General features: G+C 52.6%; 1 protein-coding gene across 3 annotated transcripts; it reads right to left on the reverse strand.

Annotated features, from left to right (window-relative positions):
- Position 1: 1 nt before the first annotated feature.
- SLC41A1 (solute carrier family 41 member 1) lies at positions 2–21,768 on the reverse strand. Of its 3 annotated transcripts, none has more exons than XM_064472164.1 (13): positions 21,673–21,768; positions 20,788–21,109; positions 19,882–20,646; positions 14,116–14,223; positions 9,935–10,006; positions 9,507–9,651; positions 9,264–9,410; positions 8,339–8,486; positions 7,610–7,689; positions 6,667–6,801; positions 5,555–5,703; positions 1,457–3,927; positions 2–1,421 (listed from the first exon to the last, which is right to left on the reverse strand). In XM_064472164.1, exons 3-12 carry the CDS (start codon positions 20,257–20,259, stop codon positions 3,742–3,744), a joined length of 1,548 nt encoding a protein of 515 aa, XP_064328234.1. In that variant the 5' UTR covers positions 20,260–20,646; positions 20,788–21,109; positions 21,673–21,768; the 3' UTR covers positions 2–1,421; positions 1,457–3,741. The 3 variants fall into 3 exon arrangements, with proteins under 3 accessions (XP_064328234.1, XP_064328235.1, XP_064328236.1); XM_064472165.1 differs by lacking the exon at positions 21,673–21,768 and adding an exon at positions 21,516–21,591; XM_064472166.1 differs by lacking the exons at positions 19,882–20,646; positions 20,788–21,109; positions 21,673–21,768 and adding an exon at positions 14,306–14,470.
- Positions 21,769–22,721: the final 953 nt, after the last annotated feature.

Consider the following 22,721-nt stretch of genomic DNA (forward strand, 5'->3'; position numbering starts at 1 on the left):
GTCCACATAAATAAATGTCATCTTTATTTAACCAAATATAATTTATCAGTTAAGTTGACATCTGTCAATTCAGTTATAGGAACTATAAATAATTAAGACAGTCTTTTTCCTTTAATAAAAAGAGTAAACCAGTATTTTTCATTTGCAGGCAGCAGTATAGTAGGCATGCATTTGAGTGCAACTCGTGGGAAATGTTTTTGACAATCAAGATTCTTCAAATTTAAATTAAATTCTTCCCTGACCTACTCCCCGCACACACCTTAGACCCTCACTGAAAGTACGGACAGCACCATCCCAGCAGCGTGACGGCCCTCCACCTCCTCTGGGTCTCTTCTTTTTACAGGAGACCATAAATGGTAGATTCTTCCTCTGGGGAGTCTTTTCTTGGGGAACTAAATAGTGACGGGACACCTAAAAGACCAGGAAAGTTCCTTTTTCTTTTATATATATATATATATATTTAAAGCTTTTATGTATTAAAAAAAGCTTTTTATATATATATAAAAGCTTTATAGATATATTTTTATATATATTTATATATATAAATATATAAAAAAGCTTTTATATATGCTTTATATATAGAAAAGCTTACATATATATAAAGCTTTTATATATATAAAAGATATATATATATAAAAGCTTAAGTGTTGACGGAAGGAAGTCTCCTATCTATTCCTCAACATCAGGCAGAGAAATCAGGCGAGCAGCAGGGAATACCCCAGAAGTCCCCGGGCTGAGACTCGGTACAGTAGGGTGCGAGGGTTGGTTTGGGTTTTTTGTTTTTTGGAACAGAGCTTTGGCCGAATGAGACCCGCGAGAAGTCACGTCGCTGGGATGGGACGGAGAGCACGAGGCACGGAGCTACTGCCACAAAGGACGCGTTGCGGAGATGGGCAAGGGGAAAGCAAGCCTGCCGTGACGTTAGCAAGGCAGAAGGGGGAAAGCCGTCTCAAAAATATATCACCTGCTCTTCTGAGGGTCTGAGAGCGAGCAGCCAGACAGGGCCAGGATCCCCCCTCCGCCTTGGAGCACCACGAAGGGCTCAGGCGGCAGCAGGAAAGCTCCGTACGCACCCACTGGAGCAGGAAAGGATTCTTCTACAATGGCAGAGAGGTCCCGAGCAGGCAAGAGCCCGACTGCTGTTTGCTTTGGCTAAAGCTGCTCCCATGGCTTTCCAGAACTGGTTTACCACTCGCTAATCCTGACCTTCCTTTCCAACACACTCATCCCCAGAGTAAGGACCAGCTCTGCAACCAGACCTCTGGGTTGGGACAACGCCTGATCCCAGACTAGCTTTGGTCTTGATCTGGACCATAAGGGGCACATTCAGCTCTTTTCTGGGGGAGGCAGGAACTGTTCCTAATGAATCGCTCCTTACCTAAAAAGCAACACCACCTGCACTTAGGCAGGGCTTTGCAGAGCTCAGCTAGTTCTGGCATTGTCCAGAGTAACAAACACCTTCCAACCCGGCCTTATTTCGGATGAAGATCAGCATTCCCAGCACCGCATCGCAGCATTCTTCCGGCTGAGCAGAGATGTCCCTTGCTGGGACAGAAAGCCAGAAGACACTGACAAGCATCGGTTTGAATGAGAAATACAGAAGTTAACCTAGAGGAGGAAGTTAGGCCTATCAGGGACGACCCTGTTCTGCTGCAGGGAACACACTTAAAGCAAGAGGAAAAGCAGGCAACCACAAATCCAGCAGCTTTCAGGTTATGTTCTGGAGCTGCAAATACGCAGGACGGGCAGTGGCCAGCCCAGGGGCAGAACCGCAGCACCCCGGGCCTGCACAGCGAACTCAAATGAGAGCTTCGCTGTCATTTCAGGATCAGGATGCAAGGTGCTACTATGCCGAATACTGCAGGCATTCCCCCACGCTGTTGAGAAGATACTGGCAGCTCCCCAAGCTTTGGGCAGAGCAGCACTGAAATTAGACTCCATGGGATATACTCTATTTTCCCTATCGTTGACAGATGTTACGAGCTTTCCCCCCATGCACACTCATGCCTTCAATTTATATTCATGCATTAGAGCCTGTTTAATAGCGCTGTCTGCTTGAGCACATCATTTCAACTTGGTCTAACTGGGTGAAGTTTCCAAGTCAATAAGACCTGCTTACATCAAGCTGCACTCAGTTTACTGTATTGATTTATATCCAATGGGAAAACTAAAAAGCATTGAGTGCCGACAGCATTCAGGACGATCATTTACAAACGCCTCAGTCACGCAGCCGAACAGGTTTTCTCTCATGACGCCACTGCAGACTGCATGAGAGTCCTTCCAACACGCACTAGCAGGGGAAGGGAAGGCGTCTCGGCCGTCGCCGAGCTGAACAGCACAAAAAGCAAAGGGGAAAGAGCCAGAGCAGGGGACCCTGCGCTCGCAGGCTGGGCTGTAGCCCTGGTGCCAGATTTTGCACCCCTGCTCAAGGGCAAGCGGGTTCCTTCGCTACAGTCCGTACAGAGCCGCACTAAGAACCAGGGCTGCAGAAATCTGACTGCGTCTACCGACCTGTTTTCTAGCTGGCGCCTACACATACAGAGAAATCCAGAAGCTGAACGTGGATGTCCTTTTCCAAGAGACACCAAGACCCTGATGCTCCCAAGTTTGAAATGCCTCAGGCTCAACTGGGAGAGGTACTAGGTGGCTTCTTCCCAGCTGCAATGGGCTTGTCAGCAACACTCAGCGACTGAAAAAAGATCTTAACACACCAAATAGGATCTGTTTTTCCATCCACCCCTCCAGGAAACAAAAAAGTCAACCGAACTGAGCAGGCTGCCATGAAAACAGTGCTGCGCCCATACCAGCACGCGGGAGTGGCTCGCACACAGCCTCCACGGGGGCTCCAGCAGATCCGCCGGCGGAGCGGCGGCAGGCAGAAGGGGAGAAGGACAGATGGGGAGAGCTCACTGCCTCTTCAAAGCGCAGAGCGTATCCCTTTGCACGCAGCAGTAGCTGAACTCAGTTCACGATGAGAGGCAGAACAAGGAGCCTGCAGTCTGAGATGCTGCCAGATGGTTGGCAAAAGGGAGCCTAAATCTGTCAGCAGAGACCAGCCTGCTCGCAGCCAGATTTCACGGCTCTGCAGTCCTCAAACCCGAGATCACTCGCTTTCCTCGTGGGCACGCAGGAATGGGTGTTTCGGCACAGAGGACCCTTCCTCACCACCTTCGCTAATCCCTCTAACAGAGACTCGCGTGCTTTGGATGCCAGGCACAGGAGGGGGATTCAGAGCGCGAACACAGGGAGGACGGCGACAGGGCAGAGAAGACAGGAGATACCCCGTGCCCTCATCCACGAGGTTTGCTAGAAGGTGCCTGTTCAGTAAAATAGTCTGAGCCTTACCTCCAGTATTTAAAACGCTTATGAAGCGAAAAAAGCAGCCCTTCACCTCTGGTGACTGGGACAGGGTGGGCTCCCTGTGTGATCTGACTGATCAGTATCTTCACTGTAACCTTGGTTCAGACAAAACTACTATGAAATTGCACTTGGTGATTGTCTCGTTACACTTTTTCTGTCCTTCCTAAAACTAGATTTATCTTCTGTACAATCTTGGCTTGAAATATAAACCACATAAAGTTCCCATTGAAAATAATGAGAATCCAGTATCAAAGATGGAAGTCTCAAGAGAGACAGGGTAGGGGGGAGGAAGCAAAGGAGAGCAAGGGTGGAGGAAAAGAAACAACGACAACAAAACGGAAGGAGGAGCAGATCTGTGAGAATAGGGGGCAGCAGGGAGAGCTAGTCTCCCACATCGGAGTCCCGGTCACCAATGAGCCAGAGGATGTGAAAGCTGAGAGCGAGGAGACCTGTTCCAATCAGGTCCCCCAGCGCTGTCAAGTATGGGATGGAGAAGTTGTCAGGATCGAGGTCCCTTCCCCACATCCAGTGCACCATCCAGTCAGCAATGTACAGGAGAATGAGAACCTGGGGGCAGGAAGAAAAGAGCCACATCAGCCACATATCCTGACCTCTGCAATCCCCGCCTTCACGGAGCATCTGCTGGGGCAGCTCCAGCTCAGCAGGCCAGGCTCGGAGACATGCAGCCTCAGCCCAAGGGACAGAGGTGGTGGCAGGTCAGAACCACCCTGGCTGAGCACCGCAGTCCGGGCATTTAATGCAGGCTGCATCCCCAGAGCAACAATTACAGCACAAAGAGGGACTTGCCGAGTTTCAGTGGGCCCCTGGGCATCCACATCACCTGTGTCCTTAAGAGCTTCTGCCGTATCCCTCTTTAGCTTCACATGTCACCATCAGATTTAGGCTCGGAAGGCAGAACACTGGCACTCAAACACCAAGAAGTCTAAATTTTGCGTCTCACTTTTCAGATCTAACCAGAACAAGCTTGAAAAGATATGGGGCAAAGAGGGGACTCAGAGCACACAGCATGCTCAGGAAGGGACAGCAATGCCTGGCTTCCAGAAATAAAAGAGCAACTGGCCAGCAGCTGAAACTACCAGAGTGGGATGTTCTCCCCCATCTGCTTCAATGCAACGAGAGGCTCATATCAATATCTAAAGACAGAAGAAATCCACGTTGGATCCCCTCAAGCCTTAGGTCTGGGACAAGGATTTAAGTGGCCGCAGGCCTGCTGCAAATGCCTCTGGTGTCTTGAGGGCCTGGAGGGTCTTGCTCAGGACCACAGCGGTCAGCACACACCTCTGCTGCCTGACTCCCAAGCCTGCAGGCTGCTCACCGCAGTGGCTCTGCAGAGCGGCTACGAGCGGAAGCCCCCTCCAAGTGCCCAAGCACCCAGCAGGAGTTCGCAACCTAAATTTAGCCTCCTGGATGACAGCGCTCCGCTCTGGCCTCTGATGGATGCTCTGACTCATTTCCTCATGCTGGCCTCGGTTGTTGATTTTAGGGGACACTGAAACCAGGTGCAGCTTCCACAAGCAGAGGGGGTGAGCTGGGCTTAGCAGGAAGCTCCCTCATCAGAGTCTCTCCCTGTTCTCCTATGCAGGCAGCCAGACTCCTGCAAGCGGCTGCTGGATTTCTGCAGCACGAATACCCTGGTCTGCGTACGTCCCTCAGAACATCCATCATTATGGGCTCACACAGCTCCTGCGAGGGGACTGCGAGTCCCGCACCGCAGAGCTGGCAGGGGAGGCAGGGAAAGGGCAGGACACAAGGCACGGGGTCCCTGCAAATCCCACAGCCTCTTTTCTTCACCAGCCATTTTAAAATTGCTAAAGCACCTTACAGGACAGATTAACATGCAGGAAGTCAACGCTTCTGCTATCAGAAGGACTTAAAACAGACAAAAGACAGATTCAAAACTTGCCAAGAATGGTAGGAAGGAAAACTTGTGTGTACAGGTATCAACAAAGAAGGATTTATTCAGTGTGATTCCGGCTCATTTGACAAGTACAATCTACTTGGCATACCTCTCCCCAGCATGTAAATCTCTTACCTAGGGGTAGGGTATATCGCAGTGCCTTCAGCAGTTTATCTACAACTTCACTGCCTGAACAGGTCCCCACCACAGATGACAGGGCAGTGTCCCCTTATTCCAGCCTGAGGGGTTACAGCCCCCGGAAGGGCTCCGGCTTACCTGGAGAAGCGCAGCTGTCATGTAGAAGACTATGAAAATCAGGGTGAGCGTAGTGTGTCCACCTTGCATGGAGCTGATGGTGTAAAGGAAAACTAAGTGTCCAGGCACCACCAGAAGAAAGAGCACGCGAGCAGAGCGGGAATTCACATCTGCAAGGAAAGAGAGATGGAGTTCAGGCTTAAGATAAGCTCGGACACCCAGGAACTCTGCAGCCTCCCTGGGCTCCAGGGGACAAGGCCTCACAGCTACGGTCAGATCAGAAGCAGGGGCAGCACGCAGGACCCTCACCCCCACACTGCAGATTTAGTATAAAAGGCAGCGTGCCCTGAATGACGACGCAACTTCAGAATGCCCAAGGACTCTCTGCACCAAGCCTGGCACTGATTCTGCCCCCAGAGCAAAAGCTGTTCTCAGACCTCAGTTGCTGTCCCACCTCTGACAGCGTTCAGTACAGAGCTGTCAAGAATTTACTGTGAACACTGAATTTCCTCGGAGCTCTGTCTGTACCTTGTCTGGTCATCAGTTTTCTAACAGGTCACCTCCACACTGGAGACCTCTTGCCTCTCCTTGCTCTGCAGGAGCAGCCGTGGCCCAGCAGGCCAGGAGCCAGGCTGCAGGCTATGAAGCCTCGTGAGAACTTTGGAGAGTAATAACCTCTGCCTGCACTCTGTGCTGGAATGCAAGCTTGGGCTGTGCTCTGCCACAAATAATAGAGCTGTTAGAAAGCCTTCGTAAGGGAGAAGCTCTGTGTAACTGCAGCTTTATAAAGCCAGCAGAGCTGCAACACTTGAGCAGCCTCAAGGCAGGTTTCAGTATCCTGGCCACATCTGGAAAAGATTTAGAGGGTGGAGGATTTACAGTATTAGACAGTCAGGGCATGGGACTTCTGCACTGTTTTCCTCCTCCAGCAGGGCTACGACCTCTCCCGCAGCGCCTCTGCTAGAGGTCTGACGGTCTCTAGAGGGCAGGCCAGGCCAGACAACCACCACGTCCGTGCGCCGACGGCTGCCTCCGAGCAGACTTCAGCCACCATTTCCTCTGACAGTGCTCCAGCCAACTGCAGCAACTGCTGCTGGCAGAAGTCAGTATATTTCAACACCCAACTTGGATACCTGAGCTGAAGAAAGTGCTGCAGGGGCTGGGGCACTTGCGAGGGGCTGTTTCGGAGCTCTCTCCGGGCATCCCGCTCATGTGCAGGTAAGTGGAGATGCGACTAGCCTGCACTGCCACCAGGTTGCCACCCACACCTGCAGGTAAGGAGAGAGCAGTAAGATGATGTCTCAGACACTTTAAACAGAGCTATTTTCAACAGCCAGCAGATCTGGAATTGCCAGGTGCTGGAATAATGTAGGACAGTCTATTTTTGACCCGAATTCCACTTTTGCAGGATGTAAAGAGCTGAGACAAAGCACACTGTTCTGCAGTTTCCCCTTAGTAAAACAGATGCAATTCTATTAGTGCAGCATTGACTGGAAGAAATACGGGGGGGGGGGGGGGGGAAGACGAGTCAGCCACCAAAACAGACACCGGAAGTTTAAAACTATTATTTTGTGCACGAGGCATAATGAAACTGTGGAACCCACGAGCACAAGATGCGCTGGCTCAGAATGAACTCCATTTACAGCAAAAAAATAATAAAAATAGGAGTTTCCCTGGTTCATCAGGAGGTCAAAACTTTATACCAGAAGCAATTAGGTTTCCTGATTCAGAGTTGCAAATCCAAATATTTATGTAACCAGCTGCCACAAGGCACATATCTTGGAAGATGGGGGTCTTCCACCAGCCAGGAGGAATCAGAAAATGAAGACAGTCTTTGTTGGACCCCTGGAAAATGTGTCTTTTAGGCAACAGCCTCCCAAGGCCAGTCACCCTCTGGTGAAAGGCTGGCACCAGAGGGAGCCACGCTGCTGAGAAGCTTGGGTCTAACCACCATGTCTCACTGGCAATCAAAGATAATTAGTCTCCTTAATCTGCCTGAAATAATGCATGCGGGACAATTGTGCTGTCTGCCAAGAGTCTCCGAGAGCTGCAAGCCCAGAGTGGGAATGAACTCACCATTAATAACCGGTGTGAAGACAGCCATCCCAGCAAAGTTTGGATCTGAGACCGTTCGGTCCAAAATTAAACCCCCAGCACTGCAGAGGGAAGATTGAAGAGGTCAGTGGTGAAAGCTCATTAGGAAACACACAAAGACCAAGGGTTCTCTCTGCTGCCGTGTGTGCCCCCAAGGGCGATACATACACCTGTTAACATGCACCTGTGGCTGAGGTTGTGCACATGATTTTAAGCCTCACTATTTGATAACAGAAGACCTTTGAAGATAACAGAAGACCTCACTATTTGATAACAGAAGCGAGATCTTTTCTCACTGCTGCCAAAAACCAAAGACTAAATCCCCTAACGTACAGTTTACTACAACACAATAATCCAAAGCAATCCTGCCCTTCGTAGGGCTCTTGTGCAGAAGACTGCTAAATGGGATCTGCGTTCACTCCGTGGCCGTGCCGGTCTCCCTGTGCAGCAGCCAGGACACTGCTAAGGCCCCGGATTCCAGCAGTCAGGTGCTGAATCACTCCTGTGCCTCGGGACCTAGAACCCCATGTCTTTGTCTAGAAAACACAAAATAACCTCCTGCTTCCTGGCAGCCTGGACCGTGGAAGCAGAAAAGCATTGGTTCCTTCTCATTCCAGAACCTACCAAGGGCTAAGAGGTTGAAAGGGCTGGGGGAAAGGCTGCGTTATCTGCCTGCGTTTGGGGGAGAGGAACTCTTCCATGCCTTCCTACCTGCTAATAGCCATTGCGATGATGACTGGCTCCCAGCCAGAATACAGCACCTCCCGAGTTGCTGTATTCTTCTTGGCAATGATGATCCAGATGGGCAGCAGAGCTATGAAGAAGGCGCATACCAAAGGATTCACGTAGGCTTTGCTCTCTGAGGGGGAAATAAGCAGAGGCAACAGATCAATGACACATCCCGCTGCAGTGAGGCAGGGTGCTATGTCAGCTGAGCACATCGAGCCTGCCTACAGGCTGCTGTCACCCCTGGCATCAGAAACTCCAGTAAGGGCAGGCAAACTAGACCAGACCAGCCTCAGCTCTGCAGAACATGGCATTTCCTTCTCCTGGTGTACTCAGAGAGGCTTTATCAACAGATCCGAGTGAGATCTCTTCAGTTTCTAACTGCTCATTCCCACTTCCCACTCCCGGGCAAGACCTCCCAAGTTGCTTCACCTTTGGCTGAACCTGGCTGAGTCACATCCCCTGCATCCCAGCCGCCAGGGAAGGAAGGTGAGGGGAGGGAGGAGGAAGTCTAGTGTCTACAGCTGTACAGCTGCAGCTCTGCACTGAGGATCACCAGCTGGTGCTGACAGTGCAAAAGCTGAAATCCAAAGCTGCCTTCTCCCACTGCTTTAGCCACAGTCACTGCCCTGGCATTTGGAAGGAGACAACCTCTCCCGTACCACTTTACCTGGTGAGAAGGAAGTATGCAGATCACTGCCAAGACTGTCTGCAGCTACAAAGCAGTAAGAAGGTCCATTTCCTCCCCTTATCAGTTCTGACTAGGTCTCACTAACTGAGGTAGCTTCCAGGCCAGGCATCCTATATACCCCGAGAAGAGGAACGGCAAAGGAAGAGGGTGATTTGCGAGGGAGATGTGGCAGCACGTGGAAGGACCAGAGAGAGACAAAGGCCTGTTGTTGCTCCTCACCCAGCTCTTTGTACAAGCCCCAGCTGATTCCTGAAAGCAGAGCCAGGGTGATGAGATCCCCCAGGCTGGCAGCAATTGGTGTGGCAACGTTATCAGGATTGATGCCCATCTTCCTGGATCCGATGATGACCCCAATCATAATCATGCCTACAGGCAAAGAGAGGAAGAACACAGGATGAGGCCAAGGGCAGCCCATCATTTTAGGAAGAGCTGCATGGAGGGCGTGCAGGGTCTGTCTCTCACCCAGAACAAGGGAAGCAATAAAAGCGGTAGCCACACTGCTGGCACAGAGCAGGACAGCATGGTCAATGCTGAAGTGCCCATCTGGGATCCATCCGAATATCACTGCTGCGATTGAGGCCAGGAAGCCAACCACAGTAGCCTGAACCTGAAAATAAAAAACTAGATGGTCATCAAGAGGATTAGAGAGCAAAATGGTCCCGGGGTGAGGGAAGAGGGAAGGACCACCCAGGGTACCATCATTTCAGGGGGATTAGCATCTAGCAGGGAAACACAAAGTCTCACCTCTAGAGCAAACTGCTGTGGTAAGGTGGCTGCGGGACAAGAAGCTGACAATAACAAAATCCGGGCATTTAAACCTGACACTCGCCACAGCTGGCTTACACCAACCACCAATGCTCCTACTTTCTTCTCCTTTCACATTTCCTTACCTGTATCAGAGCCATGTTCCCTGTTATCATCCTCCAGAGCTCTTTGGGTGTATCCATTTGGCCAATATTAGCCTGCAAGAAGACATCACAACATCGTTACAGACAGACAGCATTTTGCATTTGCTACCAGTCAAATTCCTGCCTTCCAGCTACGCAAGTTTGTGCCAGGAGCGGGACAGAATAACCACCTCAAATCCTCAGCTCTTATGGAAGAGCATTCAGCAGAAAAGGCGTGTGTGTCCATGTGTGTGCACAGCTGGGGCACGGCTCTGCAGTAACACGGCAGCCTGTGACACGCAGTTCTGTGAAAGTCACTTGGGCTTTACACCCCGGGTAACTACAGTGTCTCTTCCAACAGATACTCTGGTTTTGTACTCCAAAACACCAAAGCTGTTCCCAGTTTCAGCTTCAGCACCTTCTCCTTCCCAGCTGCAGGAATGGGCTGACACTCTCCTACCTGTCAGGAGCGGAGCCAGACCTGCTACAGAGGGGGTTTTGCAGGGAGCCTACAGGGGAATCGACATCAGTAGAACATCTGATGAAAATCTTGCAAAAGCAACAAGATATTATTTGTCCCCATGCAGAGTTATGCACTGATGCTTATTTACTCATCGAATTCGCTCCACTGGTGATCAAGCCAAGCCTGGCTCAGGCCCAGTTGGGTCATGCTGCCACTCAGGTCAGCCAGCCAGGAGGGAAACAGGGGTGCACGGATTCTCAGGTCAGCTATCCGTGTGCCCCAGCTCCGATACCGACCAAGGCCAGAGTAGCATCACGTGGGCAAAGGAAGCTGGCAGCAAGAACTACTGTTTCAGTTAAAAGCTGAGTAAACAAGGCTAATGCCACGTGCAGACCTACTGAGTAGCGGGAAGCAGCCATGGCACACGGGTCATCTGGCACCGCTACAGCTGCGGGAGATGCTAATCAGACTAACCAGAAGAGACGGAAAGTTGCTTTAATTCCCTGGCGTACGATCCAAAATAACCCAGCAGAATCACTGCAGGTTGCTGGTTATGGCAAAGCATAAGGGTTCTGCTCTTCCCTCGCACCTTCTAGGTCTTTATGGCAAGTTAGAAGAAAGGATAAGCAGAGGGTTTAAGCTTATCTCCAGCCTTGTATTATTGGAAGCTGGTGAACATGAAGAGGAAACAAGGGAGTGGCTCAAACAATCTGAAGCAGTAAATGCATGTTGGAGTTACTGGCTGACAGCACCAAACTCAAACTTCTGCACAACAATACAGCAGCAATTTCTTTCTCTCAGGTTTCCTTGCTGGTCTCCACAAAACCCCCAAGAAGTCAGCGATCAGCTAATCCTTCTGCTCTCCTTACTGTGTGCGCTTCAGAGAACTGCCAGCTCTTTTCAACCAGCACTGCGATGTGCCCATCTCTGGAGTGAGTTATTCTGGTCAGTTTAGCAGAGAGGAGGAAGGAGTGGGGGAAAACCAACAAAAAAGTTGACTGGAACAACACTGAGCACAGGAGTTAGAGCTCCATATGAAGCCTGACCTTGAAATTCCAGCCACATGGCAATTAGGTTGGGATTAACATAACCTAGCTGTAGTCACTGGCAACAGGATTTTAATCCTTTAACTAATGGGAGAGTTTTGCTTCTTAATTGTGAAAGGAATTTCTGAGGTGCCTTAATGCAGCACTAATTAGAAACCCTGTGTCTGAGAAACCTCTCCAGGCTGCTTTCCTGCGGAGAGAGCACAAGACCCACACCGTGAAGCCCTAGTCAGAGGGGAGCTCCCTCCAGACGCCTGCACGTGGGTCCCCCACGCCGAGGGAAGAACAGGGCAAGATTAAATAAAAAACAGCAAAGCCCAAGAGATTGTCCTATCTCACTGCACGCAGACTCAAGGAGGTAGAGCGCAAGGCTAGGGGATTCGTGTAGAGGCAGCGCAGCCTTCTTTCCTGCCAGTGCAAAGGAAAGTAGAGGACAAAGCCTGGGTGTTGGCCCACGAGGCTAATGCCACCCCACAGCCGTCAGCTCAGGGGCGGGGGGAGGCACCAGGAGACCACGCTGGTGCAGGGGCAGCAGCCGCTTGGCACAGTCGGGCCAGCGAGCCGGACCGGTGCTCTCTGTGCCACTCGCCTCGTGACCCTGCTGCAGCCACCAGAGCAGACGGGAAAGCTTTGCATTCCTGTCTCATTGCTCTGCCAAGCCTGCCCCAACGCTGCTCCGTGCCAGCCCCATAAGGGAAGAGGATGGAGAAGTGGTGTGCTGACCCTGTCCCAGGAGAGCCAAGCACTCACCCTGATAAGCCCATGCTCAGAAAGCGCAAGCTGGCCAAGGCCAAGAGGGAGAACAGCCTGCATCTGGGACAGCAAAGGTCCTGACATGATCTGAACAGAGAGCAAATAAAACAAAGGGACTTGTTTCCCAGAACGAAGGGGCAAACAAAGCTCAGCCTGCGACACAAGCTGCAGTGCTCAGCCTCTGTCCCTGCCAGCCCTGGCACCAGAGGACAGCTGGGTCAAGGGCAGCACAAAGCCTCCCACCAGCTTTGTCCTCCCCAGCAGTGCCTGGGGAGAGGAGACCAGCTCCAAGGGGAAGCAGCCACAGCCCAGCTTTTGCCAGGTAATGCTGGCATGGCCATCCCCCAGGCAGCTCAGCGCCCTGCTCCTTCAGAGAAGGAAGAGCGAGGGCTGAATCCAGGAAGGAGGTGGTCCTCCCCTTGGCTGGCAGGAACTGGCAAGCAGGGGCTGGGGTGCAGAGGCCAAGCCAAGGACTAGGCCAGGGACACACTGTTTGCCTTCCTGCTCCCCCAGGGACTGCAGGGACAACCTCAGACTCTACAGAAATGATGCTCATGTGCCACTGGTTCATCCTTTAGGGTACACACAGGGAGCTACTGCATGAGGGACAAGAGGGCTGCCGGTGACAAAGGCTGGATGAGCAGCTCAAATCGTTGGCTCTGCTGCCATCCAGGAATGCACCAGAAACCTTCTGCCTCAGAGGCCAACAAGAAGCGGCTGAAGAGCAAAAAGTCACAGCTGGCATCACCCCATTGCTCAGGATGGAAGAACAAGAGAGGACCCAGGAGGGCAGATACACAGAGACCTTTTCCACACTCTTCTGCGCTTTCTCCTGCAGCAGCCAGCAAGGGGAAGGCCGAGAGGAAGGGAGCGTGCTAAGGAACAGCTAGCAGAGAGCAGTGCTTGCTGCTACCACCCAGGCAGACAGTTCTCCATCTCAGTGAGCACTTTCTGAGCAGCTCTCTCAGGCCAAGATGTGTCAGCTACTCTGCGCTGTCAAGACCAGGCTGCTTGCTGCAAGGGCTCCCTCTCTTCCAGCAATTCACGGCACAGAGCCAGTAGAGTTAAGAGCTTGGCAGCAGGCAGCTAACACCTTGCAGATGTAAGATTCAAAGCTATACGTACTCCCATCATGGGAAACGCAGAAACATCAGGCAATCACTTGCTGTCATGCTCAAGCAGAAGATGCTTTGCAGAAGGAAGGAGCATTATTGTCCCTGTGAGGAGAGGATGTCAGTCTCTCGCCAGCGCCACTCAGCTACAGAGACAGACTGCTGTGTTATAGAAACATTTAAACACAAAGCAATTCATTTACAGCTGGACTAACACAGTATTCTGAGGAGCTAACAGAGCCTGCCCCCATCTCTCACAGGGAGCTCACTGTTTCACAGGAATCGGACTGAACTCGAGCAAGAGAAATGCCCAGCCAGGCCTCTCCATCCACTTCAAGAGCCTGTCAATCCACCTGCTAGCTCTCTCTGCGAGGTCCCCTCTGTTTTAGCCTTTGCTGTACAATTCTCTCCAGGCTCTCTCATCTCCTAGCCCTCCTGAACGTGGCTTGTTTTAACCTGCTTTGATGACATGCCTACACCCAGATTCCTCATGAGAAAGACTGGATCCAAGTCTTTAATCCAGACATTAAACTGCCAAAGCCAGCTCACACACGGCGCCTCCAGGCCCACGAGCAGCCATGACAAGGGAGTGAACTGTGACCAAAGCTTAAGGACTATTAAGCTTTCAAATCTGATCAGTCCAGTGCAATGAAGACACCTTCCCAGCACGCTGCACTCCAGTCTCTGGTTTCAGTGGTCACTGACTTCAGAGGGCCGCGCAGAGATTTGTCTGCCCAGCCACCACACACACGTATGCCTCCCTCCCCAAACCAGGTATCCTGCTCCCTCCTCAGCTCCCTGGATACTCACAGCTGTCGACAGGCGAGACGCCAGAGTCATCTCTAGGTTCCCCTTCAGGCCCAGTAATGCAGGTACTAAGATAAATACCTCCGTCACATATTTGAAGACGTCCCAGTGCTGCAAGATTAAAACAAAAAGAAACCATTAAAAAATAATCATGGCTGTTAGAAGCCTTTGCTTTGGACTGAGTATCACTTACTCATCTGCCTTTGCAACTTGGCACTGCCCACGTGTGGCCCTGAGCAGACAACCCAGTTCCCCTTCTGGTGCCATGCTCTGAATTTTGCGGTGATTTTACTGCTTTTGACATGCATGTAGCAGTGACCACATGTTCCTGCTGAGTTTAAAAGCCGGATCTCAGCCTGCAACTTTCAGTTGAAAATCCCCCAAAGATTAACTGCTGACAAAATGTTTACGCGTACAGAGGCCAACATCAGGGACGATGAAGAGACTTTGCCCAACGCTTGCAGTGCAGATTTTGGCAGAATCGAGTACTAAGTTCGGTCAGTCTCAGCTCAGAGCCATTCCCTACACGTGTGTCTTACAAACGTATTTTGGAGCACGGCATTGCTGCTCCCTGATCCTGCCAGCTCCAAAAAGCAGCCCACTGTGGTCTCTGTTCCCCCCACATGTTGCCAAGGAGGTGCATGCCCTCGCCTGGCACCTACATTGCTGAGGTATTTACTAACTACTCTGGCTCTACAGTCAAGTCAGCTCTCTTGGGCACGAGGGGGAACATGCAGCCATGGTTATTTAGGAAAAAACGAACAGTAATTGCAGGGTAAGCAGCCTTAAAGGAGAGCAGTTGGCTTCTGTGAAAACAGAAAGCCACCCCTCAAAACCATATTTAAATAAATAAAAAACCAAACCCTGCAAGCTACACAAACCGCATTGCCCGATTCTTTATTTTCATGAATGTTGTGCAAGCAGGCCCTGTGTCCAAAATAACTCCTGCTTCTCACACTGCCTGACGGCCATACTCCTTAAAGGACGCTGAGCACAGCTGGAATCGCACTCACAACAGCCGGATGCTGCGCTGAACACGTTAACAGTCATGACTTTTGCAACTTTCTTCCTGCAAATGTTACCTGCAAGGAGCTGCACCTCTGGCAGCACTCGCCCTGGCAGTGTCAGACTGGCAGCTAACTAGCCAACAGGATACCTACTTCTTTCTAGGACAAGGAACACCATCGGCCAACACCTTACAGTAAACTCTACCTGCATGAGTAATACCTTCCTGTGGGGAAGGACCGGTTATTTTTGTTTATTTTTCCATGCTTTGTGCTGCTTGCCTTCACCACTGTGCCAACAAATCCCAGTTTCCTGCCAGGTCCTTTGCGATCTGCATTCAAGCTGCACTCACTTGAAAAACCATTTGAGAGAAAACTGATCACAGGAGGCAGGTAAGTGCTTGAGATGGATGAGCTGGGACCATTTTTCCTCAAAGGGAAAAAGCTGTTTTCCAGTCAATAAAAATCCCCTTAATGTTTCTGACAGCTTGGTAAGACAAGCTAACCATGCTCTCCAGCTCCCAGGTGCACGGATGAAAGCTGCTCAGCTATTCTGGGCACAGCCCCAACCCTCTCTCTGCTCGAGAACAAGGCTCCCGAGGATACCCCATCTGCAGACTCATGCAATGAACGGTCCTCCTCGAGCCGCCGTGGTGGGCGGCACCTAAGGAAACCACCACGGTCCCTGCAGCCCCTCCAACCACCCTGCACCCACCTAACCTGAGCTCCTGACTCGGGAGACCTTTCCACCGCAGCCAGAGGCACTCTGAAAGGGCACAGCTCTGCACGACTCTCCGAGCAGGGGGACATTTGAGTTCAGTGCTCACTGCTGAGCAGGGCGGGAGAGGCAGGAGCGAGAAGCAGCCTGAAATACTTCATCCAACATAGCGGCACATCAGGCTGTGCTTCCTTTAAGGTCACATCTAGAGACAGGCGAGCTTGGCTCTCCTCAGTCTATTTTTAGGCAGGCATTACGATTATTTTGCTGCTTCTTGTACCAGTTGATCCTCTGCTATGACTTCCCTTAGCCGTATCTAGAATTCAAGCAGCAAGCTCCCACTTCCCAGCAGGACGAGCTGGGTGTCACCAGAATCACTTAACGAAAGGAACATCGTCATTAGTCAGGCCACGGGCTGGAAGGGCTGTGCAAAAGTTTCCTGGCTCTTTCTGCCTCCAGAGATCATAGAGGCAGGATCAGGCAATAGCTAGCACAAGTTCACAGCCCTCCTTCACCTTGCCCCAACCCTGGCTTTGTAAATTATCCTTTAAGGGAGGCCGCACTGCGAGCTGGTGCTAGAAGCTGCTGTAACTGGAGCCGGCTAAAGCAGCTCCCTGAGCAAGACAGGGGTGTTCCTGGAGAAAGGAATAAAAGCCATCATTGGAGAAGGAAAACAAGGAGATTTCTGCAGACATCAGCAGCTTGCTCACTGCAAAGAGCAGGACCCGTGGGCTCCTGCCAACTTTCTTAATATAAGATGTTACACAACACCGGTCTATGGGCATTTAGTCCATCTCGAAGGCCTCCCTGGCTCCTGCAGAGAAGAAAGCTCCCTGCAGAGTCGCGTGCCCACAATGTGGCTCCAAGAGGAGAACCAGGGCCAGACTGTTTGGGGAACACAAAAAAGGGAAAGAAAAGAGGAAATATAAATTTAAGTTCAGGACATCAAGCTGTTAAAATGCCTTTCACCCCTGTAACAGCCCCTCCGAGAAGCACAGAAATAAGCTGTTTTCAGGGACAAGGAAGATCCTCCAAGACCATCCCATCTGCTCCACGCAAAGGCGAACACACCGCACTGGGGAGCAGCGGGGCTCCCGCTGGCTTTCAGCAGAGCTGTGTAAGAGAATTAGAGGGAGAGAGAGGCACTTCATCTCCAGTGCCTCCTCCCTGTCCTCCGGGGAGAGGGAGCATAGAGACTCTACGCAATCTAGACTTAACTCATTTCAGCTTAATTTTCTACTAAGCCTGTGGTCCCTTGGAACACAAATCTACCCAGATACCAGAGCCACCAGACCTCGGTCTCTCCGGTGCAGCACTGGAGGGGAAGAGATCAGACCCTGACCTGCCACACGTTCTGGAAGAACCATCAAACCCCAGGTGGTGTTTTGCAGTTTCCTGCAGGCTCGCTGCCTTTCAGAAGCTTTGCACCTGCAGATAACACATATTTCCAGGGTAACAGCTGCTTCTCAGCCTCTGTAATTTTTAGTCACCGCGTGCGAAGTTAAGGCTTACGAGAGTCATGAGTAACAGCGTGGTTTTGCTCAGATTATAGCAGGATGGTGACTCATGACAGCTCAGAGGGGAGGGATGTGCTGCACGTTGGAGCTATGACTGCCTTGGTGCGGCTGCTTCGCATGGTGCGCTTCTCCCAGCGCTCTCCCAAAATGCCAAGGAGCAAGTGCCCTTAACAGGAGAGCTACAGCTCCAGGGCTGGTACTCCCCGCTGGCCCCAGATAAGACCCACCCCAGAGGGATGCTAACACCAGAGGTGGTCAAGCAGGGGGAAAGGAGCAGGCTCCCTCCTCTGTACAAAATACTGTCCATCCCATCCAAAGAATCTCCAGGGAGCAGACAAGTCTGGAAAACAACAATCAGGGCTCTGCTGGGAGAGGGGACCATGCCAATATTCTTCTACCGTACACAAAAAAGCAGCTGGTATGCTCACATGCACCTCGTCCAAAGGTCTCTCCAATCCCAAAGGGAGCAGAGGCAAATTTTCCTCCCGAGAGGTGAATTCACAGGGACATGTTAATGGGACAGCACAGCCAAAGGCCAGGCCTGCTTGCTTTCAGAGTGGGGAGACCAATTACAGCTGACTGATCAGCCCGTTTACCCAAAACAGAGGATATTAAGTGTATGGGGCCCTCCATCCACTGCAAAGCAGGGCTGCATCCAAAGCAATGGGGCTCCAGTTGACCCCAGTGCACCAGCTACCACTCCACATGCTTCCCTCCTTTCATCCAAGGCTTCGGGTCTCTGGGAAGCCAGTTATCAAGATCAGCTCCCCAGACTCTGCAGGCAAGCAAGCCGAGACCACACGCTTCCCATCTCCCTTTTCCATCCTATGGCATTTAGATGCCTCATTTAATCCCAAGGCTAAAGGGAGTTAGAGGACTTGGCAGGACAAGCTGCATAGCCACATGCTGAGCTGCTGTGGGACAGAGGCATTATGAAGCTGTATTTCTAATGGCCATAAAAAAAAAAGAAAGGCAGGAGAACACAGCAGTATGCCACAGTATCCCACTCCTGCCCTGCCTCCTCCCTGGCCAGAAGGGCTGTTCCTTCTCCAGGAAAGGCTTTAGGTTGGGTTCAAATCACTGGCTCTGGGAAATTGCCAGGAGAGCCATGCATGAGTTTACAGGGACCTTGCAAAAGGAAACACGCTTGAAATGTCTGTCTTTTTAAGAAAAATTATTCTGGTAAATCTCTCCCGGATTAATTGAGCGCAGCCAGCCTTTCCTGTTTTGAGTCACTTCACAGCTCTCTCAACAGGTTGCATCAAGAGAAACCATAAGGATGACCAGCGTGCAAAGGCTTGCAGGGAAATACCCGTTAGGGGCAATAAAGCAAGAGACGTGTCTGCTTGACCACCCACAAATACAAACAAAGCCTGACTTACCCTACTGGCACACAGCTCGGGTGGAGATGGTCATAACTGCCCGCAACACAGACAAGTGACTGACATTCAAGTCTTTCTATACCAATGCTGCAAGGGCTTGTTTACCCCACTTAAACAGAGGAACTTCAGGCAGAGCATTTTTGGTTGACCACAGCTCCAAAATGGCTGCCTCCTCCATCCAGATAGTTTCATAAACTACTTCACAGCTCATCGAGTTTTGTGCCTTACTCACTGTTTTGGGCTGGGCATCAAGACAACCCTGCACAGCCTGTCTTTCAGAGCAAAGGAGAAGAGGTTAAGCAGCTGATCTGCTGCCAGAGACACACGCTTGGAAAACTCATGCTAGAGAGACCAGCGCAGGAGCCACGGTCTGCAAAGCCACGTTTGCCAGATAAAGCCTAAGCAAGCTACACAGCTGTTGGGTTCCCAGTGTCACCTGTCACGAGAGACCTAACAGGAGACCATGTCTGGTAACACCTCCGTTTTCATCCAGAGGTAACAGCCAGCTCTCTGGCTGGCCTTTCCTAAGCATTACCTCCGCACACCTCTCAGGAGGAACCACCCTGTTAGCCCAGCAGACCCCGGCCGCTTCAAGAGCGCGAGAAGGCAGAGTAAGGGCCACTCCGCCAGCCTTCAACCTTCGGAGTGAGCCACCATGCAAGTGTCCTGCACACACTGCCACAGGAGAATCATTAACCTGGCTGGTACAAGCCTGGCACGCTGGAACAGCACAGCAAACATCGAAGATGGAAAAGGGAGACGGGACTGTGGGACTAGCGACTGGAGCTGGGATATCTACAGCCGCCATCGGGAAAGCGCTTATTTCAAGCTGTGATGCACAGAGCAGGCTCAGCTCCCAGGCAGGTGCTTTGGCTGCACACGTGCCAGCTGCAGCCTCCACCGAGCACAGCAAGGCAGCTGCAGTGCAGGGTTGCCCATGGCCTCTTCTCCCCTCAACTCCAGACATCACCCAGGTCTCCCCCTGTCTCCCCCTACCCCAACCAGCATGCAAGGTAACAGGTCTCCTCCCCTCACCGTTGCTATCTGCTACAAGAGCCTTGGCATTTGAGTCCCTCATGGCTTGGGATCAAGCCTCGGTTTACAGAGATGGGATTCAGAGCCCAGTGCCAGGGAAGTATCAGTCCTACCTGCACAATGTCCAGCACCATTCCAGCAGCAACTGTCCCAAAGCCTGCCAGGAGGAACGGAAAGAGGACTTGCAGCCCAATGGAAAAGGAGGTCTCCTTGAGGGGCGAGGCTGGCTCAGGACCTCGGTCTGTGCTGGTGTCATCGCTTTCATTGCTCTGGCTGCCGTTTTCCAGAAGGGCATCTTCTTCTCGCACCCCTTTAGCATTGGCACGGGACTCCAACACCACCACTTCTACCCCATCACTGTCAGGTCCCAGGAAATCCGAGGGCTGCACCAGCTGCCCCCGGTCCGGACTGGTGAGACAGTCCACGGGCACAATGGGCAGCACGGCCCCATTGGCCTGGTGGGTCTCCTTCTGCTCTGGCTTGGAAGACATGCTGCCGAGAGGCTATCCTGACCTTCGGCTTGGTGGGCCTACAGCCAGCAGCTGTTCCAGAAGAGCTCTTCTGCCGGGAGCTTACACAAATGGCCTTTCCGGCATCTAGAGGCGACCTGTCCTACCCCTGCTCGCCTGCCTTTGAGTGCAGAGACAGCTCCTGCAGCAGAGATCCCCATCAAGCAAAGTCCAGGAATGGAGGACACCAACCAGCGAGCTAGCAGGGAACGCCGCAGGAACTGGGAGCTACAGCAAATTCACTCTAGTTCTCCTCCTCTCCCTCACTGTGCGGTACAGCAGTCACCGAAATGAGATCCAAGCTTTTCTTCTTTGATGTATGACACTTCAGTGCATCTTTCTCCAGGTCTTCTTCCAGCAGCAGGACTGCTGTAATGGAGCATGCAAGGCAGAGAGAAAAACAGATGAAATAAAGAATAACACAGAAGCTTAAAGGGATGAGGAAGCAGAGAGTAGGTATGAGAGGGACTGGCTTTTAGAGATGATACAATCCAGAAAATATCGTCTTACTGTGAGGGCTTTGTCACTTTCCCCAGCGGCACTGTCCCTCTGCAGGTCGAGTCTGAAAGCTCCTGTGGGCTTTCGCTGTTTCAGCCTGTTCTGTGCTCCCTGCCAAACTGGCCAGCAACACCAGCAAGCTCCGAGTGTCAGTGTCGTCCTCCTCTTCCAGAAGAATTTCGCACCTTTCAGCACGAGGCAACGAGAGCTTTTATTTAAAGTAACAGCAAGTTCCCGGTTAAGGTTACTTACGGAGCTGGGCGGGCTGGAGGGTGGGAGCTGGCATTTGGACAGCCTTGGATTTAACGTCACTCTCCAAGAACTCGTCTTTCACCTGAAATACATGGGAGGAAAACAGATATTCTACTGGGTCTCGTGGCATTTAGCATAATGGCTCATTCATTCATCAACGCTCTCCTCCAACGGGCGCTGAAGGCTGCACCGCCGCCTTGATTCTTTAAGCCTTCTTTTGCAACCCTCTGGACGCTTCACGGGGGCTGCGTCGGGGGGCCTGGCGGTGGGAAGAGCCGCTCTCTGCTCCCCGTACCCCAAAAGCGAGCACCCGGGAGGGACCCCCGAGCCTCAGGACCGGGACACCCCTGTCCGAAGGCCAAACCCTCGGCGGGGAGCCACCGGGCACAACCGGCGCAGCCTCCCGTGAGCCCGGCGCAGACCCGGAGGCGGCGCGGGGCTCTCCCGGTGCCGCAGAGCCCCGCAAGCCACCACCCTCCGGAGCGTACCCGGCCGGGGCGAGGCCCGGCCCCGCCGGCGGCGACAGCGGTGCCCGGGGAAGCGCTGCCCGGAGCGGAGCTGCCGCCGGACCGACCGCCTCCCGGGGCCGGCGCTGCCCTCCCTCCCTCCCTCCCGCCCGCCCGCCCGGCGCACCGGGCACCTCACCGCTGCGCACCCGCGGCGCCGGCCGCTGCCCGCCGCGCTCCGCTCTGCCCCGCTCTGCCCCGCCGCGCGGCGCCGCCCTGACATCACCGCCCGCCAATGGCGGCCCTGCCCACGGCACCGCGACACGTCACTATTGGCCGGGCACGCGTGGCGTCACGCCTGGCCTCGCCCCCCTCCCCGAGGCCACGCCCCTTTGCAACGCGGAGGCGTGGCCTGGGGTCACGTGCTGCCGAACCCACATGGAGTCGCCATCCCGCCCTCCATCCTCCATCCCTCATCCCTCCCTCCTTCCTTCCCTTCTTCCTTCTCTTCCTGCTTCTCTCCATCCCTTCCTCTTTCTCTTCCCCCTCCTTCCATCCCTCCCTCCTTCCCTTCCTCCTTCCATCCATCCCTCCCTCCCTCTTTCCTTCCATCTTTCCATCCTTCCCTTCCTCTTTCTCTTCCATCCTTCTCTCCCTCCCTCCCTCTTTCCTTATGTCCTTCTCTCCCACCCTCCCCCTGCTCCAAGGGCGCTCACCTGGAGCACGGTGCTGGAAGGAAAGGCTTCTACTTCCTCCTCCCCGCTGTCCCTGCGCTCCGGCTCTGCCCCTCGCCAGCGGGTGCCATCCTGGAGGTCTCCTGTCCTCACCTGGGGAGAGAGGTCCCAGGTCTCACGGGGCGCTCCCCTGGGGCAGCCGGAGGTGTGTTGCCGTCCCACCTGCTGGGATGTTTCGATACCCAGGGGAGCGCGGCTGGACTGATGCTCAACACCTCCGCGGGGAGAAGGCTACGTCCGGCCGCACAGCGCACGCAGTCAGCTTAAAATGACAGGGAAATAGCAAACAGAGGGCATGTCATCATTTTAACTCTAGAAGTAATTAATTAAGCACAGCTTGGATACGTTGTCTGTCCTTTTGGGACCGAGGCCCAGGAGTACTGACATGGTACAGGCGGCACGCGCTGCCTTCCAGGCCTCTGTGCCAGCCTCAAGGGCTTCTCTGATCTAGTTCAGCAAAGAAAATGGGGAATATTGCCACGCACTCACTTTGCATCTGTTTATGCCAAACCGT

This window comes from Phalacrocorax carbo, chromosome 23 (assembly GCF_963921805.1).
Source record: "Phalacrocorax carbo chromosome 23, bPhaCar2.1, whole genome shotgun sequence".
NCBI lineage: Eukaryota > Metazoa > Chordata > Aves > Suliformes > Phalacrocoracidae > Phalacrocorax > Phalacrocorax carbo.